This window comes from Phoenix dactylifera, chromosome 1 (genome assembly GCF_009389715.1).
Source record: "Phoenix dactylifera cultivar Barhee BC4 chromosome 1, palm_55x_up_171113_PBpolish2nd_filt_p, whole genome shotgun sequence".
Taxonomy (NCBI): domain Eukaryota; kingdom Viridiplantae; phylum Streptophyta; class Magnoliopsida; order Arecales; family Arecaceae; genus Phoenix; species Phoenix dactylifera.
In genome coordinates this window covers 17,936,013-17,958,786 of record NC_052392.1, presented here as the reverse complement: position 1 = coordinate 17,958,786, position 22,774 = coordinate 17,936,013, and the positions used below count along the sequence as shown (strand labels likewise).

Here is a 22,774-nt window from a genome sequence, read left to right as displayed (position 1 = left end):
GGCTGCAGAGTTTTCCAGATTATCGGGTGAGCCACCTGCCTCGGATCGCCTCGGACCATTGCCTGATTCTAGTTAGTACCCTTCTATCACCCCTAATTGTTGTCCATTTAGATTTGAAAAGCTTTGGTTGTCATACGCCCAATCTTGGAGGTGGTTCGTGAGGCATGGCGGGTACCAGTTAGGGGGAATGCCATGTACAGAGTATCCCGTAGGTTGGAGATCACCAGGCGTCGCCTATGGCGATGGAACATGGAGGAGGTGGGTAATATTTTCAGGAGGGTGGAGGAGGCTGAGGAGGCTATTTTCAGACTACAGACCTAGGAGGTGCAGAGGGGAGGACTGACTTCAGGGGAGTTGGAGGAGCTTAGAGCTCATCTGTCTACCTTTGATTCTCTTCTTCGCCAGCAAGAAATATTTTGAAGGTAGAAGTCCCGAGTTCAGTGGATCAGGGAGGGAGACAGGAACACCAGGTTTTTTCATCAGTCTACTATTATGAGGAGGCAGAGGAATAGAATCAGAGGCATCAAAGGTTCAGACGGCCAGATTACTGAGGATTCGGCAGTTACCAGGAGGTTGCTGGAGTCATTTTTCAGGTCCAGATGGACAGACCAGTTAGATAGGGAGGAGTCGACTATGTTGCCACAGCCTTTTGCTAGAGTCACTGAGGAGGACAATATTGCTCTGATTAGAGTTGTCACTGTAGAGGAGATTAGGGAGGCTTGTGCTCCTTGGGGGAGGATAGGGCACCGGGTCCGGACGGGTTTCCCCCCATATTCTTTAAGAGGTATTGGTCAATCATTGGTCTGGATGTGGTGGAGGCGATACAGCAGTTCTTCAGCTCGGCAGTTTTGCAAGCAGATTGGAAAAGGACATTTCTTACACTGATTCCGAAAAGGATAGATGCCACGGAGCCATCCCATCATCAGCCGATTAGCTTGTGTACCACCCTATACAAAGCTACGGCAAAGGTTCTTGTTACTAGGCTGCGTGGCGTTCTACCTAGGCTTATCAGTTCGGAGCATGAGGCTTTTGTGAGAGGGCGAAGCATCACAGATAATATTCTCATTGCCCATGAGTTTATGTATGACCTTCACAGAGCCCTGTGTCGGAGAAGCTTGATGAGTATCAAGCTAGACATGGAGAGGGCCTATGACCGGATGAGGTGGGACTTTCTACATAGTTCATTGTTGAGTTTTGGGTTCCATGAGCAGTGGATTGAGTGGGTCATGGGGTGTGTGAGTTCTCCTCTTTTGCCATTTTGGAGAATGGTTCACCCACACAGTTCTTTATGTCGACGATGGGTCTTCGGCAGGGGTGCCCGTTGTCCCTACTGCTCTTTATATTGTGTTGATACACTATCCAGGGCACTACGGTAGGTGGCGGAGCGTTAGGCCCTAGAGGTGTATAGTCCGGGGGCAGGGTCGTGCCAGATCTCGCACCTATTATTTGCTGATAGTTGTCTACTGCTGGTTCGAGCGATACGGCGAGCGGCAAGAGTGATTCGAGACATTCTGGATGATTATTATTCCGCTTCTGGCCAGTTGGTGAACAGAGACAAGTCTATTGTTTGTTTTAGTCCTAGGATCCAGCTGCGGATCAAGACTTCCATTAAATAGATCCTGGGTGTGGGTGAGCAGTAGGGTACTATAAGATATCTTAGAGTTCCCATCACTGGGCGACAGCTTCGGCGTAGTAGGTTGAGTTGAGCATCAGACGCTGGCTGGAGGGATGGCAGATGGATGCTCTCTCCATGATAGGGCATATCATACTGCTATGGTCGATTCTGAGTTCGATTCCGATGTACTTGTTGACGAATGCTTAGGTGCCGGTATCTCTTCTGAGGGCTCTGGAGCAACAGTTCAGGACTTTTTGTGGGGTAGGCGAGAGGGCAGGCGAGGCATTCATCTGGTGGCTTGGGAGGTTATATGTCAACCGCTCAGGCGGGGGGCTTGGGGGTCGTGTCACTGGTGGCGAGGCGGGAGGTTCTAGCGGCGAGGCGCGCTGCCAGGTTTTTGCTGGTGCCCACTCGACCAGGGTGGAGCTCCGAGATGGGCGCCACTGTACCTTCATTTGGCGGGAGATCTGTTCCTCCGCTCACTCAGTGCTTCCAGTGATCAGGTAGATGATTGGTGATGGGCGATCTATTGACATTCTGGAGGATAGGTGGTTGACGGAGCTACCGCTCAGTAGGATACTGACGATGGTTGATTCCACGCGACTGGTCGGGCTCAGGGTGAGTGATCTGATGGCCCACGGTGGGGGCCGATGGGATGAGGCCTTAATTAGAGAGGCTTTTGGGGCACAGTTAGCGGAGAGGATACTTGCCACTCCGATACCCCAAGTCAGACTAGACAAACAGGTGTGGGCGGCTACTTGGTCGGCCAGGGTGAGGTCCGCTGACATACAGGCAGTGGTGGGGGGGCGAGATGGTCAGGCGATGTGATGGTGGTTGGATCTGGAGGATGCGGATTCACCCTCGACTGGCACTGTTCATCTAGAAGGTGGTCTGGGACTGCCTGCCGACCAGGAGCATGTTGGCCAGGAGGGGTGTCAGGATTCTCCATTGTGTGTGGATTGTCTGGACTCGGTGGAGACTGTCAGCCATGTGTTATTTGAGTGCCCGCGAGGAGCCTAGGTCTGGAGGATGGCATCATTTCCCCTGTCGGGGATTGGTTTTATAGTGGGGGACTTTCTACGATATGTGAGGTCCGCTATACGATCGCCGAGCTCTATAGGGTGGGGTATAGCAGCAGTATACTTAGCTTATCACATCTGGCTGGACAGGAATGCTAGAGTTTTTGAGAGGCGGAGGAGCCCCCTGAGGTCTGTTGTAGAGCGAGCTCTCCATCAGGTAGTGGAGGTTATTGAGTCTGGTGAGGTTGATTCATCTGCGATGGCTAGGGACACCTAGGACTTCTGTCTCGCTACTATAGCGCTCAGGTTTGTTCTTGTTTCTTGGGAGCCTCCACTCCATGGCCATCTAAAAGTGAATTTTGATGGGAGCGTGCCCGCCGTCGGTGATTAGGCGGGAGCGGCTTTTGTGATCAGAGACCATGGTGCTAGGCTGGTTGTGGCGAGGGGATGTCGTTCCTCCGACGACTTAGCTTTTGGGGCGGAGCTTAGGGCAACATGGGAGGGGCTTTCCTATGCGAGACATGTGTTGCAGGTTGGCTGCATCATTTTGGAGGGCGACTCTGCCCCGTTGATCGCGCATCTTCGGGAGGGGCAGGAGGAGGTGGAGCACCCACTTTTGTGAGATATGTGACGGATGTTACGGAAGTGCCGGGCTATCCAAGTCAGGTATGTCCTTTGAGAGGCGAACCAAGCTGCTGACTAGGTCGCCTCGTTTGCTGCTCACCACTCGGAAGAGTTTCTTTGGACTCAGCAGTTATTTTCTTTTGCTTTGTGTAGACTTTTTGCTTCTGATGTAGCAGATTGTGCTCATGTTAGAGCAGCATGAGCTATCGATGCACCAAAAAAAAAAAAAGCATTTCGTATGAATCGTGCCTTTTTTTTTTTTTACACATGCGCATCTACACAAGGTCAATATATTTGCCTCTCCCGAGGTTGCTTGTTGAGTCGTATGTGGATCCTCGGCAAGATATGCAAGGAGGTATGATGGCTATTGATACGCCTCCAAATTGGCTATAGCACACCAAAAAGTCTAATTAATTGAAATACGCCATGACGCCAATACGTAATGGATCGGGAGCAGCAACTGGGCAAGCCTAGCACCATACCGCCGAGCTTGTATATCAAGAGCTCCCCACAATTGGTTGCATCCTACCCGGAAAACCCAAGTCATCATTTGTTTGCGAGGCATTCACACACGATGTTCAAGTCATACTCAAGCCAGTCACTTCTGGTTGACCCACATGCTCTAATTATCTGGTGGTAGGTAAGCTCCTCCACCGAACATACACAAAAAGAGGGGACAAAGGAGGTAAGCAAGAAGAACTCCCTCACTGATTTAGGCATTGAAGGGTCCCCACCGGATACGTTCCAATCAGAGGACTTCTTTGCTCTATGATGTTTCAGATCGAAGTGCGGCATTCGACGAGGATTTTGACTGTAGTGATCGAGCATCGCTCGCCTTCTCCAATTCCAACCAGAGCAGCCGACCATCGAGTTCTCTAGCATCATCTCACTTCCCGTCACGGTGCCAAGGGCCAATCAGTTCTCAGCGGCAACAGTTATAAACTATTTTCTACTAAGACTTAAACTCCTTTTAGAGTAAATTACAAAGAAAAATCTCTAAGATCATAGGTAAATGACACCTACATTTTAATAATTTGGAAAACCTATACTTACCGCCCAAAGTTTATTTTTATCCAATACTTTAGCACATAATTTAACAGACGTTAGTCAAACTTTAATCATTTGTTAGTCAAATGTTAATCATAAAAAAGATCCAAATACCACATTAGAAAAAAAAATAAAAATGATGAAAATAACCTTAAATGACATAACAACCATCTAAAAATATAAGAAAGCATATACATCCTCCTCCCCATCTAAGGATAATTTTGACTTTTCATATGAAATAAGTAGTTTTACTAATACCATTAATTTAATGGAGTATAACAGTAGATTTTATAAACTATTAGTGTAAGTGTAATAAACATGAACCTCAAAAAAAGATTTATAATTAATTTTTTATTACTTACTTAATTTAATAGTTGTACTCTGATATTTAGATGTTGAAGAGCTATTGCTTGAACTAACAAATACAATTCATCACATTTCGTACCATAAAAATACACCATTTTGAATCTAAAATTGATTATTTGGTTATCTTTTCCTCTTTAATTCATCTCCATCCTCTACCTGAGATTATAGAACATTGTATCCATCTTCCTTTTCTTATTATCCTATCCAACGAAATTTAACTTACAAAATAACCCATTTTATTTTGATTTTGCAAAATCAGATGGTTTTGTTTTTATTTTTTATAGGAATTGTCTAGTTTTTAAAAAAATTTGACACTTCTAAATTTGACTAGTGAGTACATACCACCAATATATTTAAGTTAGGTTAGGCTAAAGTGACATCTGACGGGTAAAGTATACTCATGAGTTTGGAGCTAAAAATCATCTTAAAAAAAAAAATGATCTATTTTTCAAAAATAACTTTTTTTTTGCAGTAAAACGATCCACAAGGTGCAAGATACCTATAATTTAATTATTAAGTCCTGACTTTCCAAAGATTAGAACCGTGAATTCTCGACCATTCTCACCCAATCATAACCATCTTCTCCTCTCATTCTTCTTTTAGGACTCTGTTTGGTTCATGAAAAGCGAAGGGGAAAAAATGTGATCAAAGAAGAAAAATGAAGAAATACCAACAAAATAAAAAATAGTTTTTTCATAAAAATAAAATTTTTATATTTCTTAAAAAAAATTATATGGGATACAAAAAAGTCATTTTCCCACCGATTAAAAATTAGATTTTTTTTCAAAAATAGCCTTAACTTTTTAAATCAAAAGATAAAAATTTTTCTTTATTAAAGACATAACATATAATTTATATAACTTTTTCAGAATAATAAATGCTCAATTAAACATAAGCCACTATGCAATGTGTCACTTTCTCATGATCAACCAAACATGCTAAAATTATTTTTTCAGACTTCATATCTCCAAGCATCGGCTTTTCAAAAAAAAATATTTCAATGAAGAAATTTTTTTTTTGCAAGCCAAACAAGTCTTTTATCTACGTGCGATTTCAGCACATCCACAATCCAGCATCCTTACGCCCTGACGTAGGGCCTATTTAATATTTTTTCTGCATTTGATAAATTTGGACCATTCCACAACTTTTCAGATGTTTTATCACAAAAAAAAAATGTTGTTGGAAAGGATGCTTGCAAGAAGAAATGTGGTTTATAAATTTTCTTCGTCTCTACAAAAAATGGATCATCTTAAAACATTTAAATAGACTAACAAAATGTGCTGTTCAAATGGCAGAATCATTAAGAAATAAGTGAATCAAAGGAGAGAACTAAACTAAGCAAAGCTAGAAAATATACAAACAGACTACCTGAGAGAGGGCATAGTGTACCAATTAATAGACAGCCACTTCAGCCCTACACTGAGACACAGGAATCTAAATTAACCCAATTGCACCAACAACCTTCTCCCATATATCCAAATCAGAACCAGAATGCATTGGGACAGCATGTCGTGGTTTATCAATTACAGGATGCTTATAAAATAATGGATGACAGGTGAGCAACAAAGGTCAGAAGCAGATCCATTACCAAAGAATGGCTGATAACCATGTGGATGACTCATATGGCCGTATAATTGGAGAATAAATGGATCAGATTATCCAGAGCTTCAGGATAAAATTTCCTGGCAAATAAATAACATGGTCTTTTCGCCCCATTCCACAAACAAGGTCTCCATGTTGCGACTTTCTGCAGGAAAAGAAAAACAGGAAATAAAAGATTATCCACTTGGCATAAAAAGGACACACAAATTGCACCTTATTAATCTTCACACGTTTTTACATGCATATTTTGATCTAGAATCCATTTTGTCCTTTAGTTCCTCTGATGTACCAATAACTGATAGCTCACTTGGTTGGCAACTCTTTGAGGTAACACAAAAAGAATTGCAGGTCAAACATGTGGTGAGGAAATTGCGGTAAGATTGATTCAGAAGCTATATTGCGCCAGTGACAGATTTTTCCACTGCATTCAAGAGGTGAGGTTGCTTGGGTTACTGACCCTCTTCTAAGAGTTTGCAAGAAATGGTATAATATCCATACGCTTGGAAATAGTAGGGACACCAAATGCAGTGTCAAATATGAATATGCTTATGTGTAGCAATCCTTCTCAATACAAATATGTTACTCAAATGTGTGTATAATGCATGTATTTGTGTTTATATATCATCCCTCAAATTTATGAGTTCCAACCCTCTTCCCCCATCTAGTGGTTTTGGTGCCTGGGTGCAGCTTTTGTTAGCTGGGGTTTTGCTACCTGTTTGAAAATTCTTTTGCAGGGGTAGGGTGCTGTTTGTTGTTTTAACTTGGGGAACCATTTTTTATTCTCTTTCCTAGACTGTTCTCACATACTGTCAATATTTTTTGGGTTGTAGTCTGAGCTTCCATCCTGCTTCCTTACCTTGCAAATAAGGTGGCTTCACAGCCTTTCACTGAAAATGGAAGACTATATAATGAGCAAGCACTTACAACCAGTTAAAAGATTTAGCATGGACTAAGTCAAAGGGAACAGAGCGAACCCATGGAACAAGATGTCCTAATATAAACTAGATTCATCAATGTACCAAGTCAAGATCATTTATATGTATCACAATTATATTTGATGTGTTTCGGAATATTACCCAGTGTTTCTTATCTATGTTCTAGCATAATCCAACTGTTGAAGGAAGTAATGAATAAAAGATAAATTCAGATTCTCCAGGAGTTGTTTTGTAGTATTTATATTTTGATTTCTAATAAAATCAAAATTCTTTATTGGGAACAATAAAAAAACTTCTCACTAACATCCAGTAAAAATCAAAATACATTATAGCTTGTAATCTCGTCAATAAGAAAGAATTGAATAGGCTTCAAAACATTTTATGGTTCCAAAAATTGGGTGATGAGGGGGTTCAAGCAAACAAGATGACCACGGAAGAAACAAGAATTATGAGATAGATGCATGGAAAAAGTATCAAGAATAGAATGTGGAAAGATTAGCTTATAGAAGCTGTAGGAATTGCAACGATTTGAGGACAAAGTGATTGAAAATTGATCAAGGTGCACAACATGTGCAACAAGGAGGCCCCAGGGGGGAGAGGCCTATGAATCTTTGTCAAAGAGTCTAGAATGCTTAGCAGGAGACTAAAGATTACTAGATGAAAATTGTGAGAATTTGGGAAAGCATGGAACAAAACAAGAGGTATCCCTAATAAGAATGATCAGCAAAAAAGGGATTTAGAAGGTCGACAACAATTTATTGGACAAAGGCTTGATGGTCATGATTTAATCACATCAATACAAGACGATCCACATGTACCTTAAATATGGATGCTGTAAACTAAATTTCAGTTTATCAAAAAATCTATCTGTTTTCAATCATGAAAAAGGTGATGATACATTCCTATCCATCTGGGTATGAGGACATAGTTTACCATTCAAGAATGACAAAGTAAAAAAAAAAAAAGAATGCCCATGTAAAGTTTGAATGGTAGTGTACACGTGATGTCCCATCACACATACACATTTTTTGTAAGGGGCTGCCTACTAGGTCAGATGACATGGGCAATTTGCGTGAACCTCACACAAAAAAAAAACACAACACTGTTTGGGCTGTACAGTCCATCTATATGGTTTTAAGCAACACAGCCCTGTGGATCGAGCATTTCGCCTGCTATGACCCAACCATTTGGCTGCAGCTTGCCCTGAGAATCCATGTCAGAATTTTGAAGACAGAATTGTTGCCTGATGCCAGTCTATAGCACATACACATGCAGAGGCAACTCTGGACAATAAAAACCATTAAAAACATGAATGTCATCTTCCAAATATTATGCAACACTTACCTAACTGAACATCTTTCGCAATATCAGTTTCGATACCCATACTAGTACCATGTCGATACAGTGCCAGTACAGGTCGGTTTGTTATACCAACACTCGGTACACCCCCGTACTAAGTATGGGTTCACCACCGGTACAATATTGTATGCCCAATACTGGGTGGTATGGTCTGGTGTGGCGAACTATGATCTACAATTCTTATGCACACCATAAATTATAGAGACCCTTCAGAGCAAGAAAAGAATGACCTTTTGCTGGTTAAAATAAAACTGTAAGAAAAACATATAGGAAACAAAATTTGCTAGCATTACCTTTGCATCACTTGTAACATGATAACTCGCATCAATAGACTGCAATTGAATCCAAATTAGAAGAATTAAATTAAAATCCGTGAACCTCAGATTAAGTTGAACCTGTGATGAAAAGGGCAACATTTTTCTGGGGGAAAAACACACTGTTATATTCTTCAGGAGTTCGTAGGTAACATCTCGAGCTCGATACGCTTTTGGGTGCCACTTTCCTTCAGACCAATCTACATGTGTTGCTGACCAATTGGCAATTCCAGAAGGATCAACCATCTAAGAATGCATAAATAAGTTCATGTAGTTAGCAGCAATATTAAACTGCTTTTCCAAAAGGAACTTAGCAAAGCCCACACTGTAAATGGTCTTATGTGCTAACATGGAAAAGGGTTGGCAAGTAATGCTCATCAGCATAGCAATTGCGTCCATCCATATTTGGCTGTGAAAAACAAAATAGATGGAATATCAGTATATGTTTCATTAAACTATGATCCACCAAAAAAATTCTACAGGCAAAGATTTATCTTATATTTAGAAGGTGAAGAACTACAATCGCATGGTTGTAGATGTCCCGATGGGACCCAAAAGGAACATGACACAAACTTAACAGATTACATAAAAGTATATGCATGCTCTACAAACAAGTGGTTGCAATTACATACAGTCACCCATTTTTCTGAACCATTTTGCTTTTCACAAGTGGCAGAAATTTAACCAAAAGAATGAGAAGAAATGGGAAATTACAGCCGAGCTCCAACCAATAATGCTAATCAAGGCAACATGGTGGCTACAAAAGGCACATATCTACTGACATTATCTCTTGGAGGAGAATCTGCAAAAAGACTGGCCTCTCAGAAAAAATCCCAACTAATCCTTGATTTGTGAAGCAATATCTGGTAGGAAGTCATGATTTGCTGCTACTACCATCCTATAAGGTGGCTAAGAAATTGGTAAATTCGGACTAGCTGTTTATTGGGAATGTCATGGGTAACTTGTATCATATAAACATACAGAATAGTTTCAAAACCATGATGAAAGTTTGTCAATAGATCTTGTGTTGCAAAAATAGTACTTGCTTCGAATTAATAAGGCGGCTCTCTAAAGTTTGAATATTGATAGCAAAAGCCTTCCATATAGATCAAGAGTGCATAAAATAAATTAAAATAAAATTTGTCTCAGATGCTCTTAGAGGAGCTAGACACCTAAGCAGTAGGTTGCATATACTGGAATGAACTTAAAGATCCTAGTCAGAAACTTGATCTAAGTGGACCTTTATTATATCTCTAATCTGATAAGCCCAGCTGTCATGTAGTAATACCCAGTGCAAACTCAATTTTCTGTTGCTATTGGATGATCTTCTTCTCCTAGGTCCTAACCGCATTGGCACTTGGCTAGATTATTTGACACAGAGAAAATTGAAGAAGAAAATATTTACCTTGCAATAACGCTTGAATTTCATGTAGTAAAGGCTGTCTGCTAAAATTAACAAAGCATGTTGCCGCTTGACTGAGAACCACTGCAATATGCATAAGACATAATTTTTGTCACACCAATAATATAGATAAAAGCTCCTACATAATTAAAGTGTGATTTCATCAACACAAAAAGCAAGAACGATTCTATCTTCAAAAGTTATTGATAGAAATAACATAAGCATAAGAAAGATAATATATCATTTTGGTATCAAAAGAAATTAATATGAGCATTTTCAGCCGAACAGAGACTCATTCAGTAGGATATGCAAATTGTTAATAGCTACAACGGCATCTTGAGGGCGCATAACTTAATTATAATGCATTCTCTTTTCTCGGTGCATCGTTAGTTTCTGGACAGTATTGTCCCATGTTTCTTCTTTCTTCTACTCATTATTTTTCTTGTGCTCTGAGTACACAACTACTTTAAGCATCCAACAATGAAAGTGTTAATTTTTGGGGCAGCAACCAAGAAAAGTTGATTGTGAAGTAAACATCAATCACTTGGTCTGCAAACTATCGAGCTGCTAATGGTGGGTTTGTAGTCTGGACTGATTCTTTTGCTAAAAATGTCTTATATTGTGTTATGTTTGATGCTTTAGGTTGTATTTATAAGAAACAAGTAGAGGATCCTAGCTACATTTGGCTAAAAAAGAAACACCTCAATCACAGTGTATCAACTAAGAAACAACTGCTCCAGAGCAAATTAACTTTTAGCATATAGAATATGTGTAGAAAAACTTCAGCAAGCTTGAATACAACCTCCATCTGCTAGGGAAATGAAAAAACTTCTTCTACAACTAAAGACTACAAAATTCCAAAGATGTCTAAATAGGACAATGTCCATTGATTAAGACAGTAAAGCACAACTGGTAAAAATTTTGTTATATAGAAGTTTTGCATGCCAAAGCAAAGTGGATCTCAAACTCCCATAACTGATAATATCCTACATACTTGAAGAGAGGAGGCAGAAAGTTGAAAACACAAAGTAGAGATAAAAAACAATGATGTATTGATAACACTAGGTCGCTAACAGAAACCATGATTAGCAAGCAAACAATGCATTGTTTGACTATTTGTGGCCACCTTATGAATCTTGCTTAGCTAATCATCATGACAACAAATAGCATAAGTCCAATACAAACTTTATTCTGTATGCCAAACATCAATACTGCTGGAGAAACAAAAATAAACTAATTTACCAAAAGTGCCCCTTAGCAAGTAAATTTTAAACATCTAATAAGATGCTCAAGCATCTTGTCCTTATATCACATGAAGGAGGATCCTTGTCAAATAGATTTAGCCCATGATTATGCTCATTCCAATGTCTACTTCAATCATTTATGATCGCAGAAAGCACCACTTCTTAAAATAGAAGGCAGCACTATGTGGCCACCTTTCACTCCTAAATGAAGAAATATGATGCTCCACATGATACACAATCAGCTAATAAGGATTGGATTAGCTTCAGTGAAAGCAGATATGAGATACTCTGAGACATTCCACTTCCCACTTCTACCAATACCAATAACCAAGGCTGCAGTCAGTTACTTCAGATATTACCAATCATCTTGCCCAAGGAAGAATGCTAAGTGCCAAGTGTAAAGGTTTACATCTTCCAATAATAGCAAATTGCCTCTTTATTTATTTATTTATGAGAACACCCAAAATCCAGAACTAAAAACACCACTACCAAAATTGTCCAAAGTCCGAACTTTTGTCTTCTATATGGCCCATGAGGCCAAGATTATTCATGTGCTTCGCAAGGGGCTAACATAAATGCTAAGTTAGGACTACACAAAAAATGGAACTCAAAGAAAGGATCAGGTGCTAGGTTCCCCTTTTTTTTTGAACATGCTGTCTTAATTACCTCTGGACAAATTAGACTCATAAGATCTTATCATGCAAGAGTCCACTAACAGAAAGAAGTTCGCTAGTAACTTAACTGAGCAAAAAAGCAGAGAGAGAGAGAGAGAGAGAGAGAGAGAGAAGAGTGAAGCATTTTCAAACTGAGAATAGATGTTAGAGCAAGCTCATATATTTGCAAATGTGTCATTATTGTTAAAGGTAGTTGCAAATATTTACATTTCTTTCAAGAAATTCTCTTTTGACAAAAATCTAGCAGTTTGGCTGACTTGGTAGATACAATATTTGAAAAAAGTAGGATACAATATAGCCCAACTTGATGTATTTATACTTATATACATTCACATATAATATATAAACTATATATAAACTTAAGCATGTGTATAGCACATATATGCTAATAAACAGTTGACAAATAATAAAGTTAAGTGGAAAAGGAATGCTCCGCAACACAATTTAGAATGCAGCCTGCCATAAGTCCAACATTATGCTTGAGTTAAGGAGGCAATGGAAACTGATGTAACACAAGGTGCGGCTAGCAAGTACTATGACCAGTTCGACCATGCCAAGCTTCTCAAGAGCCATTGGATTCATAGGCAAAGACTTTGACAAGAAAATATTTGATTTTATTTCTTATAAATTTTCCATTGGAGATAGTGTCAAATTTTGGCAAGGTTTCCATATTTGCAGTGAATAATTGTAGCATGTTTCCTTATTACAAAGTCCTGTTTTGAGTATAATGTTGTATTGGTTTTAATGCCCGAATAAGGTTAGGGGTCAGGTCCTATATACACTTCTAATACATTGTACGAAGGCAGCCTTTTGACATAAAAATAAAAAATTTCTTGGAAAGAACTTCATCAAACGAAGGGTTCTTCAATCCAGTTTGTTTCAATTATGTGTTGAACTTCGAAGTGTAATCACAGTGATCAGATCCTTCTTCACCCTTCTTGCCATGTCAGAAACCACATGCAAAGAGTGGATGGCTTAAGCCGTGGCGAAATTGTCCATGTTAGTTATAATTTCTTTAAGGAAGCAATTGCCAGCATCATTACAATATATTTGGAGAAACATTTTTTATTTCAGGAGTTACTTTTCTAGTCTCACATCATTGCGATTTGCATAATCTTGGTCAACTCAGTAATTGGTATCTCATTCTCCCTTGATATATTCTTAGATACTGCAACATTTATGGCAGATCGTATAAGATGCATAAAAAGGAGCATTTTCATTGATTAAACATAAAAACCTAAACAAAGTTACACTCATTACTGTCAAAAATGGATTGATTAACAGAACTTATGGCCTCATTAATAGGCTTCAACAGGTATAACAGTTGCTGAATTGGAAATACTTGCATAAAATATCGTGGTTTCTTTTTTTGTTTACATTCCTCTTTTTGGTTAGTTGATTAGGTTCATCACTTTGTTGCATCTTTAAGCCATTTGGGCACACTGATCTTTCATTTTCAATGAATAAAATCTTTATGACCAAATATAAATTAAGTTTACCTGTGCACCCTTTCTAAAGTCCCTTTCTTCAACCTCAGGCAACATATGCTTAGAGTACCTTCCATTTCCATGTGGGCCAGGATCCTGAAAGCTGACAATAGAGACAATTTCGAACAAGAATTGGAGATCGCCATCCTCAATAACCACGTTAAGATTATGCAGCAACAAGAAAAGATTATTTATTGAAGTGGTAAAAACACAGAAGTGCTTGGTAGAGTGGTCATCATGAATTTGTAAGAGAAATCGTCCGAATTTCAGTAAACAAAATTCAAAACATCCCACTGAATGAAATTAAAACAGGTTAAAATGCAAAAGTTTTAATGCTCTTACCAGTCAATAAAGCTGACGTTTGTTCCCATCAGATAATTATACACATAATCAAAATCACGTAGTGGAACACAACTGTCATATAAGAAAAATAAGCATTCAATGTACTGATAAATGCATGAAAAAAAAGAACCACAGCAATGAAAGATTTATTCAATCACCTGTCAGAAAGCAATACAAAACGCTGATTATCAGTGTCCTGGAGTGCATTTGCCAATAGTCTCTTCTCTGCATCAACCATAGAAATCGTCCCCCACACCACCTATATGTACAAGTGCTTATTCCAACACTAGTTTTAAATGAGAATATAAAGCAAAGTTCACAAATTAATTATTAAATAGTTCAATCAATTAATTGATGAAACAACCATTCTAGTTAATATGACAGCTACAACTAGTAGTTGCATTGCATCAATTTATATGACTTCAACATTTAAGTCCCAAATGTTTATGTAGTTCAAGATCTCAAAAAAAGGAAATTAAGGTCCTTCCAGTCTAGCTGTATCGTTGCTCAAAAATATCCAAGTCATGATCTACAATTATTTTCACTGTTAAAAATAGAAGAAAGCAGATTTTTAAAGTTAGAGAAACCTGCTAACAAGACCTGATTAGACCCAAACTTATCCCTCTTTAAGGAAGCCCATAACCAAAGGATCTATCATATTGTTTTACTCTGTTGCAACCATAGACTCTTCTACCTTTGCACTGAAGTGTACTATTGCTAACTTATTTCATAGACTTCTCAGAACCCCGCTGTCTGCTCCTTAATTATTCTCAATTCTGCTGATTGTTGTCCTCTAGGATATTGAACAGTTGGGTTGCTACTTCTTAAATATTTAGGTGGCTTTCCGACCATAAAAGGGTAATCATTGTTAAGGAGAAATCCTAATTCCTAATTTACTCATCATTTCTGTTTTACTGCTAGACAAACTAATGACGCCCACTGGAATTTCACCTAAAGCCTTGCTCCGCTGAAATCAAACCCTCCCTAATTACACTGAATATCCTTAATTAGTTATATGGCCTAATCCACGGTATCATATCTCTTCCAGACAAACAGATATGCTGCTCATTTGCTCATTTGGCAAGCCAACTCTCTGTATCCATCATGCGGCTTCCACAATATATAATATCTCAGGAGGCTCTACCTACACCCTCCTCTTCTTTAATGCCTCCCTGTTAAAGGTTTGGCCTTCACTAATTCTATTGGTGATCCTATTGATTAACATCATATCGCTACATATGCGTCTTCCTAAAAGACTATCATCTACTCAACAAGAAAAAGGTGAAAAATTATCTCTGACTCTTTCTAGTGTCAATGCTCGGTAACATGCAATGGCCCATGCAATCATAACAATCATCTAATTAGGGCACTGTACTCATAACATAACATTTAATTGTGATAATTGAAGTTTTATTCAGATTGCTTGTAGAATATAATGTTTTGCATAGCATACCTATTCTCTTAACGAGTATATTATGATCTATGATAGTTTTTCTGTAACTATTATCCTAGCACTTCATCATTTCCTTCCATCTTGTTTGTCGAACAGCTAGCAGATTTCTTCATGAGGGCCTACCAAGATGAGGCCACCCATATAATATACCAATGCCTCAGCCACAAGCAAATATCGTTAACACCAGCTAATTACTTGAGATCTGTTAGCCAATACAATAGGTAATTTGTTAACATAACCTACCTTATTATATTGACATACATCTTCATAAATTGTTCTAAGATGGATCAACAGTAAAACTAAAAGAGAGTGGGAAAGCAAAGTAGACAGGAAGAGTGAAAATGAAAAGAAGAAACTATGACATTCAGAGGGAACAGATGGCTTTTTATAAGAAGTGAATAAAAGGGTCCTTTTAGAGGAGAAATAATAAGAGAAGCACATAAATAATATTCAATGTTTAGAGAGAACTTGGTATGTATCAAATTGATGCGTCAAGAAGGAATACAAGTACACAAGTGAAATGCCTTCTTAACTTCATGCTTAAAGTTGCACAATGTCATGATATTTATACCTATCAGCTTGGATACCATGATAAAGCACAAAATCTTGGATAACACCAGTAAGTGAAATGTGCAACCTGGAACAGTGCAATTGTATTGCTTGTTTTTTCAATTTTACGGTTTAGGCTGCAAAAAAGCATCATAAAATATATGATTACAACACCTATATATAAATAAAGCTTTTTATCTACAGTCTACTAACATGACATACTTGCCCTGACACCTAAAGTTTGCACGCCACACTGCAAAAAGAGTTTTTAGCCATTAATGTAACTTGCTAACTTCTTAGTCAAATGCATTCATACACTGACATAAATAACTGAGCAAGATAGGTCATCTCGGTACTGGGGTTCCGTACTGGTGCCACGCTATCATAGTGTCAGTACGGTACGGTACGAGGCCGTTCGACATACCGAGCGTCCATGCGCCTCCGTACTATGTACCGGTGCCAAACCAGTATGGTACGATATGCTCCATACCGTCCAGTTTGGTAAGGTATGGCATACCATGCAACTGATTAACTTTCCATGGTTCATATATGATACAAGCAACAAATGGTATCCATGCTGATCTTTTTTTTTCCTTTCTCATTGGGATACCAATTCCTAGAGACAGAAAGATAATTCTTCCTTCCCCTCACATTCTTTTCCTCATGTTTGCATGTGTACAATGCATGTGTTTAGTTGAAAGAAGCAAGCAGAACATGTGGTGAAAAACTTATACAAGAATATCAGAAAATAGAGGGGTTGGAGTACCTTTTCACTTCGAATGTCTCGACCAATAAATAAGGGACTCGCATGTTCTGGCTTTTCCCTTGATGCATGTATGTAGATGGAGAATCTTCCCTCATTGCCCTGGAAAACAGATAACTTAAATATATAAAAAGCACATATATCCCGTTACAAATTGTATTATTGGAGGATATTCTTTCAGTTCATTTTATTCTGACTACTATAACTGCAATTAGCCACCTACAGAGAAATGACCTGGTCTGGATCAAGACATTGTCTCATGCAGATACTTCCTGTAGTAGGTAGTTTTGGGCATAGAAAACTATTGATCCTGATATATTTTATATATTACTCTCCATATTACCATTTTATGTATCAGATGACAAGATTTTTAGATGAATAACTCCATACCCTTTTCTTCCTTTTGCTAAAAGATCTACCGTGCACGGAGGAGTGAAGCTTTGCTTTGAAATTTTCACCAGTGCATGATCAGATTTTTGTAGGCGATGAGGTACAAGAGAGAGCACTTGAGGCTTTCCCAAGTTTCCAGAGATAAATGAAAGCTCTAAGATCTTCACTTGAAGAATGGGTTTTGTGTTCAGTCCTACAATGTGCAAATTGGATAAGATCCTAATTCCTTCTACTAGGTTAACCAATTCCAAGCATGAACAAGTCCTTCAAGGCACCTCCTTCAGGGTTCAGACGAAGCACCAAATCTCCAGCATTTGGACATGAGGCTTCATTCATATATGAAGGAAAGAGGTCAACTAACAAAGAGTTCTGGCAATTTTCTTTTCAGAGTTGTGATTCATGATGGTGACATCAGGCCATTTTTTTTAATTAATATCCTTATACAGAAGGTAATCTTCTTAATGTACAGACAACCACTGCATCAACGGACTGTTATATGTTTTTTATGTCTGTTTTGTATGTTTCATACATTCGAACAAGTAGAAGCCATTTCCACTTTATGACAAAATTCTAAGCAACCTGAGGAAATGCCTGTAATAGTTCTGTCCATCCCTCTGAATTGAATATGAAAACACACAAACAAATAATAAATGCAAGCATTATAGCATGGGGAAAAGGGCCTAAACATAAATATAGTCAAATTTAGAGCCTTACCAGGAAGAATTTCTCCCACAGCCTTTCAAAGGGCAAGGATCCTGGTGTCAAGAACATGAAAGCAATTTTGGGATTCTTTGATGGAACCAATGGCATTGAAAGGATGTCTTTAATGACAACACGAGAAACCATCTCATCATCAGTAAGTATCCGAGCAGGCATAGCAGGATACCAGTCCTTAAAAGGAGCGCAAACACTAGAAGCAAAGAAATAGCACTCTGGATAATGCCGAGCTGGATAGATATAGGCCCCTATCAATAAGACGCAAACAAGAGATATTAAAACAATTATCCAGAGAGGCCTTCTTGAGGTGGGTCTGTGGCGCGGGGCCGGCATTTTATATTGATCCCCAATGCATAGCTGCCACGCCTGAGGTATCTTCATTTGTTCTCCTCATGACAACAACCTGAACATCATCATTCCTTCTAATCTCATCAGCTTTAACCATCAGACACCAAAATACAGAACATTATGCAGAATCTACAGAGTAGCACCAATGCAGCGTGTGTTATTGATTAATTATAAATTTACTGCAAAAATGAAAAGAGAACATGTCTCACTGATCAGAGCTCTGGAAAACTGCATTTTTCTATTATGAGGAAGCTAGTAAAAAAGTGAGAAAAAGATAGCAAAACATGAGGGAGAAAAAGCTATCCCATCAAACAAATAGTTAGTGTCCATATAATTCCTCCTCCTACAGGAGGTTGCAACTCCTTATGAAACATAGGTAGCAAGTCTGTTATCTTTAGTCCACTGGAAAAGAGAAAATAACCCCATAAGAAATCATACTAGTCCGTTACAATTCTTTTTCGGAGTTCTTCTCCTCTCTAGATGAATCTTTTTCTATAAGAGGTTCTTGAGAGTCTGCAAAACCCTTGAGAAGTCAACTCCAACCCAAACCGTCGGACCAAAACTCCGAGCCAAGAAATTCCTTTCTATTTCTTTCTAAAGAGTAAAATCCCTTCTGATAAACATTTCCAGCTGCCAAACCTAAAATTTCAAATGCAATGCAAGAAAGGCACCAAGAGATCAAACCAACATTCCACGAACACCCACCCAGCGTAACGTGAAAGAAACCTCTCAAAACCCCCCAAAGCTCCCTCCTTTCCAGCTCCCAACAACCAGATACCAACCCCCAAACAACAAGCCGAGCAAGAACCCCACAAATCCAATCCAAGTTAACTTTCCCGCAAAAAGAACCACAAGAACTGATCTTTACGCTCTCCGGATCGACTTGAAGCGCCAATCACATCAGAATCCAGACTGAATCCGCAGGAAAAAACAAACACAGGAATAAAGAACCAAAAAGAAAAAGCAATGGGCAAGGGCAAAGAGAAGGAGATCGATTACCTTGGAAGCTGCCACAGCGGTGGAGATCATCGGACAAGAAGATCTGGAGTGGAATCGAGAGAAGCTAGCGGGGAGAGCGATCCGTCAACTCTCGAGGCATCCGTTAGGGTAGTAGGAGAGACGAGATCAAATACAGAGAGCGGATTTGAGGGCGGAGATTTCAAAAAATCGGGAAGCCTTTTTTCTTTTCTTCTCTCTTGTTCTTATGGTTCTCTATGTCGCGGTCTCTCTCCTCCGCTTTTTTCGCACGGCGGAAGCAGTCGTTCGGCTGGCTCGCTCGCTCTCCCTCCAATAAGAAAAATTTTACCCGGAGGAGGCGGCTTAACGTATATATATAATTACCATGCTACGATCCTTATAGCCGTAGGTGGATATATAACGGAAACAAAGGGAATGTGGACCAAGAATCGACGAATAAATTGTACTCCTAGTGGTGCGAGAAAGCGGAAACACAACGTAGCCAACCAAAAAAAAAGAAGAAAAATATCTTATATTTGGTTAATTTTTTTAAAAAATTAAAATAATATTTTTATATTTTATAAAAAAATATTTATTAAGATAATGGAAAAATTAAATTCTTACCGGCTAAGAAATAGGGTTTTTTTTAAGAAAAATATACTTCTATTTTTAGATAAAATAAATAAAATATTTTTTTAATTAAGAGTATAGTAAGTATTTTATATAAATTTTAAAAAAAAAAGTAGATGTTTGATAAAATATAAGTTATTCTGGAATATGTTATTTTTCATTGTCAATCAAATATGTAAAAATACTTTTTCAGATATCATATGTTCATGCATCAGCTTTTCAAAAAAATATATTTGAGTGATGAAATTTTTCATAAGAACCCAATTTTGGTTTGAGCTTCTTAAAGGACAGTAAATTTGGGTTTTTTTTTCTAGACCGCATTCATCCTCGAATAAAACAAGTGATCTACCGGTCGAGCAACCATCAAAAAATGAGCATAAGAAAAGAAATTTGCATGCGTTAGAGATAAGGAACTACCTACTTGCAATTTTTTTAATAGACAAAAATGTAGTCAATTATGCGCGAAATGAAAAAAGTATTACCTTCTGGAATAATTCCAGATGTCTGAAGAATGTTCATTTTTTAATTCCTAAAACCGAATGCAGCCTTGCATATGATTCTTGGAAAAATTCTTATTTGGAACTTTGTTCGGACTTTATGGAGGGCTTGTAGTTAGGGCTGAAATCGGATCAGATACTAGTATCCATATTGATATTTGTTTTGTTTGGCGAATACAAATATGGATATAGATATTAGTCGGATGTAAAGATTCATATCTATATTTATTTTAAGCGCATGTGGATACAAATCGGATATTGAGAGTATGGATATAAATACAAATATAAATCAGATAATTAAACTTTATGGCCATAAAATCAAAGATATTACTAAATGGATTATAAATCATGTTAATATCATGGTCAATTATTTTTTAAAAAACTTTTTAATTGTTATATAAAATTAAATAGGATTACAAATAAAATTAGATATTCAGATAGCTGTCTGTCCATATTCATATATATTTTTGTTTGACGGATAGGGATACGAATAAGGATATTAGTCGGATACTCAAATTTCCATCTATATCCAGATAGATTCGGATACAAAAGTAGATCCAGACGGATATTATCTGATCCACTTTTATCTCTACTTATGGTATAACAGTTACATGAGTTATGCGGGAGGAACTAGGGATCCACATTCCATCATGTGTTTCCATCTTGGCCAATCCAAACCATGGGTCTCCGCATGAGAAATGCTGAAGTTACCCTCTTATTATTTTGGTGGGTAGATGTGGTTAAGGTTGTGGTGTTTATAGTTGTCTCTTTTTATTTCTCGCAGGCACCTGTGTCCTCTTTTGCAAGTCACACGCAGGGATCTTGGCAATGTTCGTCAAGTGTCGAAACTGGAAATAATATTGCTTTTCAAGTTCAAAAGTAGTAGATTAATTTTATCTATAAAATAAATAAAGAAAAAAAATAGAAAAGTGTTATTATTTGCTGCCGAAGAGGCAAGCATAACTGCAGCCTTTAGCTTCAAAAGCAGCTTCTGTCTTCCACCGCATCTCTGGTCCAAAAAATATTTTACACTGCATTGTAGTCAAGATCTGGATTTATTTATCATTTATCGAGATCTAGTAATCATACATTAACAATTACACATATCTTAACATGATTTAATCCAAGTGGATATGGAAGGATGCGAGAGTGCACTTGATTATATAATTTTTAATCATAAATTCAGTCCAAATGGATATCAAGGCATCATCATCTGAGATTGTATTCAAGGTTCCCTGAGTCAATCACCTTGCCTATGTTATCATCCATATTTCTGGCTGCTATTAAATTCATCACCTTGAAATTCTAGAGAGAGATTCAAATCTTCGACTTTGAAATAATGATAGAAGATGGAGCAGAGGAGGGGTGACGGATCTGCCTTTGTAACCATTCTTCTTCATCACAAAGACTGTATTTGATGTGATGCTTCTATTTTTTTATTTCTTGCTAATGTCGGAGGGGTCCCCTAGCTGCAGCTATAGAAATAAGATTGTGTTTGGCCTACAACCAGAATCGAAAATTCGAAATCCAGTTCATAATCTATACAGATTGAAATAGAAATCGGAATGATTACATTCTTCAACGTGTTTGGAATCGAAATCAAAATAGATTTAAATAATAGGTGAGACTCTGGATTGAATTTTGAGAGATCGAGAAATTCTCATTCTTTCTGAAATCGGAATAGAAATAAGACTCCCCAACTAAACTGTTAGAATAGGAGTCACTCAGTTTCATTTCTATTTTAGAGCCTAACTCTCCCAACCAAACATGCCCTAGGTTCCGATAACACCATTATTTGCAAGTTGGAGCAAGTTACAAGATTATCAGGTAGACAGTGAATTGAGGGAGACTGCCAAATTGGTAAGATGGCCAGCCAGCTCGTTCCCTTCTCTGCAAACGTGAGAGGTATGGAAGGACGGGAGGCTAGAAATAATATGACGGAGATCATGCATGCAGGTATGGATGTTCATGAGAACTTCCATGTTATCTCCCAAAACCCACGCAACGACCGTTGTTAAATAACCCTCTTGCCAAATTCGGGAGCTTAAGAAACGGTGGTGGCTGCCGTCATTCCCTCTCGAGCTGCAGTGACATCTACCAAAAAGCCCTCAAATGCTTTTTTTTTTTTTTTAATGTTACGGACAGACTAACTAAGAAGAGCAAGAAGAAGAAGAATGACGTGCCCTTTAAATCTTATTGTGTACGTGGTTGCTAAAGATGAGAACGAGTGGTGACCCAAGGAAGCTATTCCAAAGGGTTAGAGGCTGCTTCTTTTTTCTTTTTCTTTCTCTTTTTCTTTTTGACTCGAGCATATAGCGTTTCAAATTCGATTGTTACAAAAAGGAATTGGCCGGCAGAAAGATGAAAATATTATGAAAAATTTATAAGTTGCACATATAAACCATTCATTCAAAATATTGCTAAAGAAAAGGAAAACTAG

At 38.3% G+C, this 22,774-nt stretch overlaps 1 protein-coding gene across 9 annotated transcripts; it reads right to left on the bottom strand.

The window, feature by feature from the left end:
• Nucleotides 1-5,863: 5,863 nt before the first annotated feature.
• On the bottom strand, nucleotides 5,864-19,563 carry LOC103701472 (glycosyltransferase BC10-like). Of its 9 annotated transcripts, none has more exons than XM_039128523.1 (11): nucleotides 19,250-19,563; nucleotides 17,900-19,162; nucleotides 16,799-16,897; nucleotides 14,189-14,289; nucleotides 14,031-14,102; nucleotides 13,701-13,791; nucleotides 10,287-10,367; nucleotides 9,231-9,290; nucleotides 8,861-9,127; nucleotides 6,260-6,418; nucleotides 5,864-6,090 (listed from the first exon to the last, which is right to left on the bottom strand). In XM_039128523.1, exons 2-10 carry the CDS (start codon nucleotides 18,281-18,283, stop codon nucleotides 6,290-6,292), a joined length of 1,284 nt encoding a protein of 427 aa, XP_038984451.1. In that variant the 5' UTR covers nucleotides 18,284-19,162; nucleotides 19,250-19,563; the 3' UTR covers nucleotides 5,864-6,090; nucleotides 6,260-6,289. The 9 variants fall into 9 exon arrangements, with proteins under 9 accessions (XP_038984451.1, XP_038984454.1, XP_008781747.1 ...); XM_039128526.1 differs by having other exon boundaries at nucleotides 5,864-6,085; XM_008783525.3 differs by having other exon boundaries at nucleotides 5,864-6,418; nucleotides 8,861-8,899; nucleotides 9,005-9,127; nucleotides 19,250-19,560.
• Between the last annotated feature and the right edge of the window lie 3,211 nt (nucleotides 19,564-22,774).

Bases quoted from the DNA above. Each gene is read 5' to 3' on its own strand.
- LOC103701472 (XM_039128509.1), bottom strand. From the start codon at position 18,283: ATGAAGATACCTCAGGCGTGGCAGCTATGCATTGGGGATCAATATAAA. The intron at 13,792-14,030 runs GTAAGAGCATTA...CTCTATTGTCAG, and splicing joins AACGTCAGCTTTATTGACTG to CTTTCAGGATCCTGGCCCAC. The intron at 9,128-9,230 runs GTTAGCACATAA...ATGCATTCTTAG, and splicing joins ACTTGCCAACCCTTTTCCAT to ATGGTTGATCCTTCTGGAAT.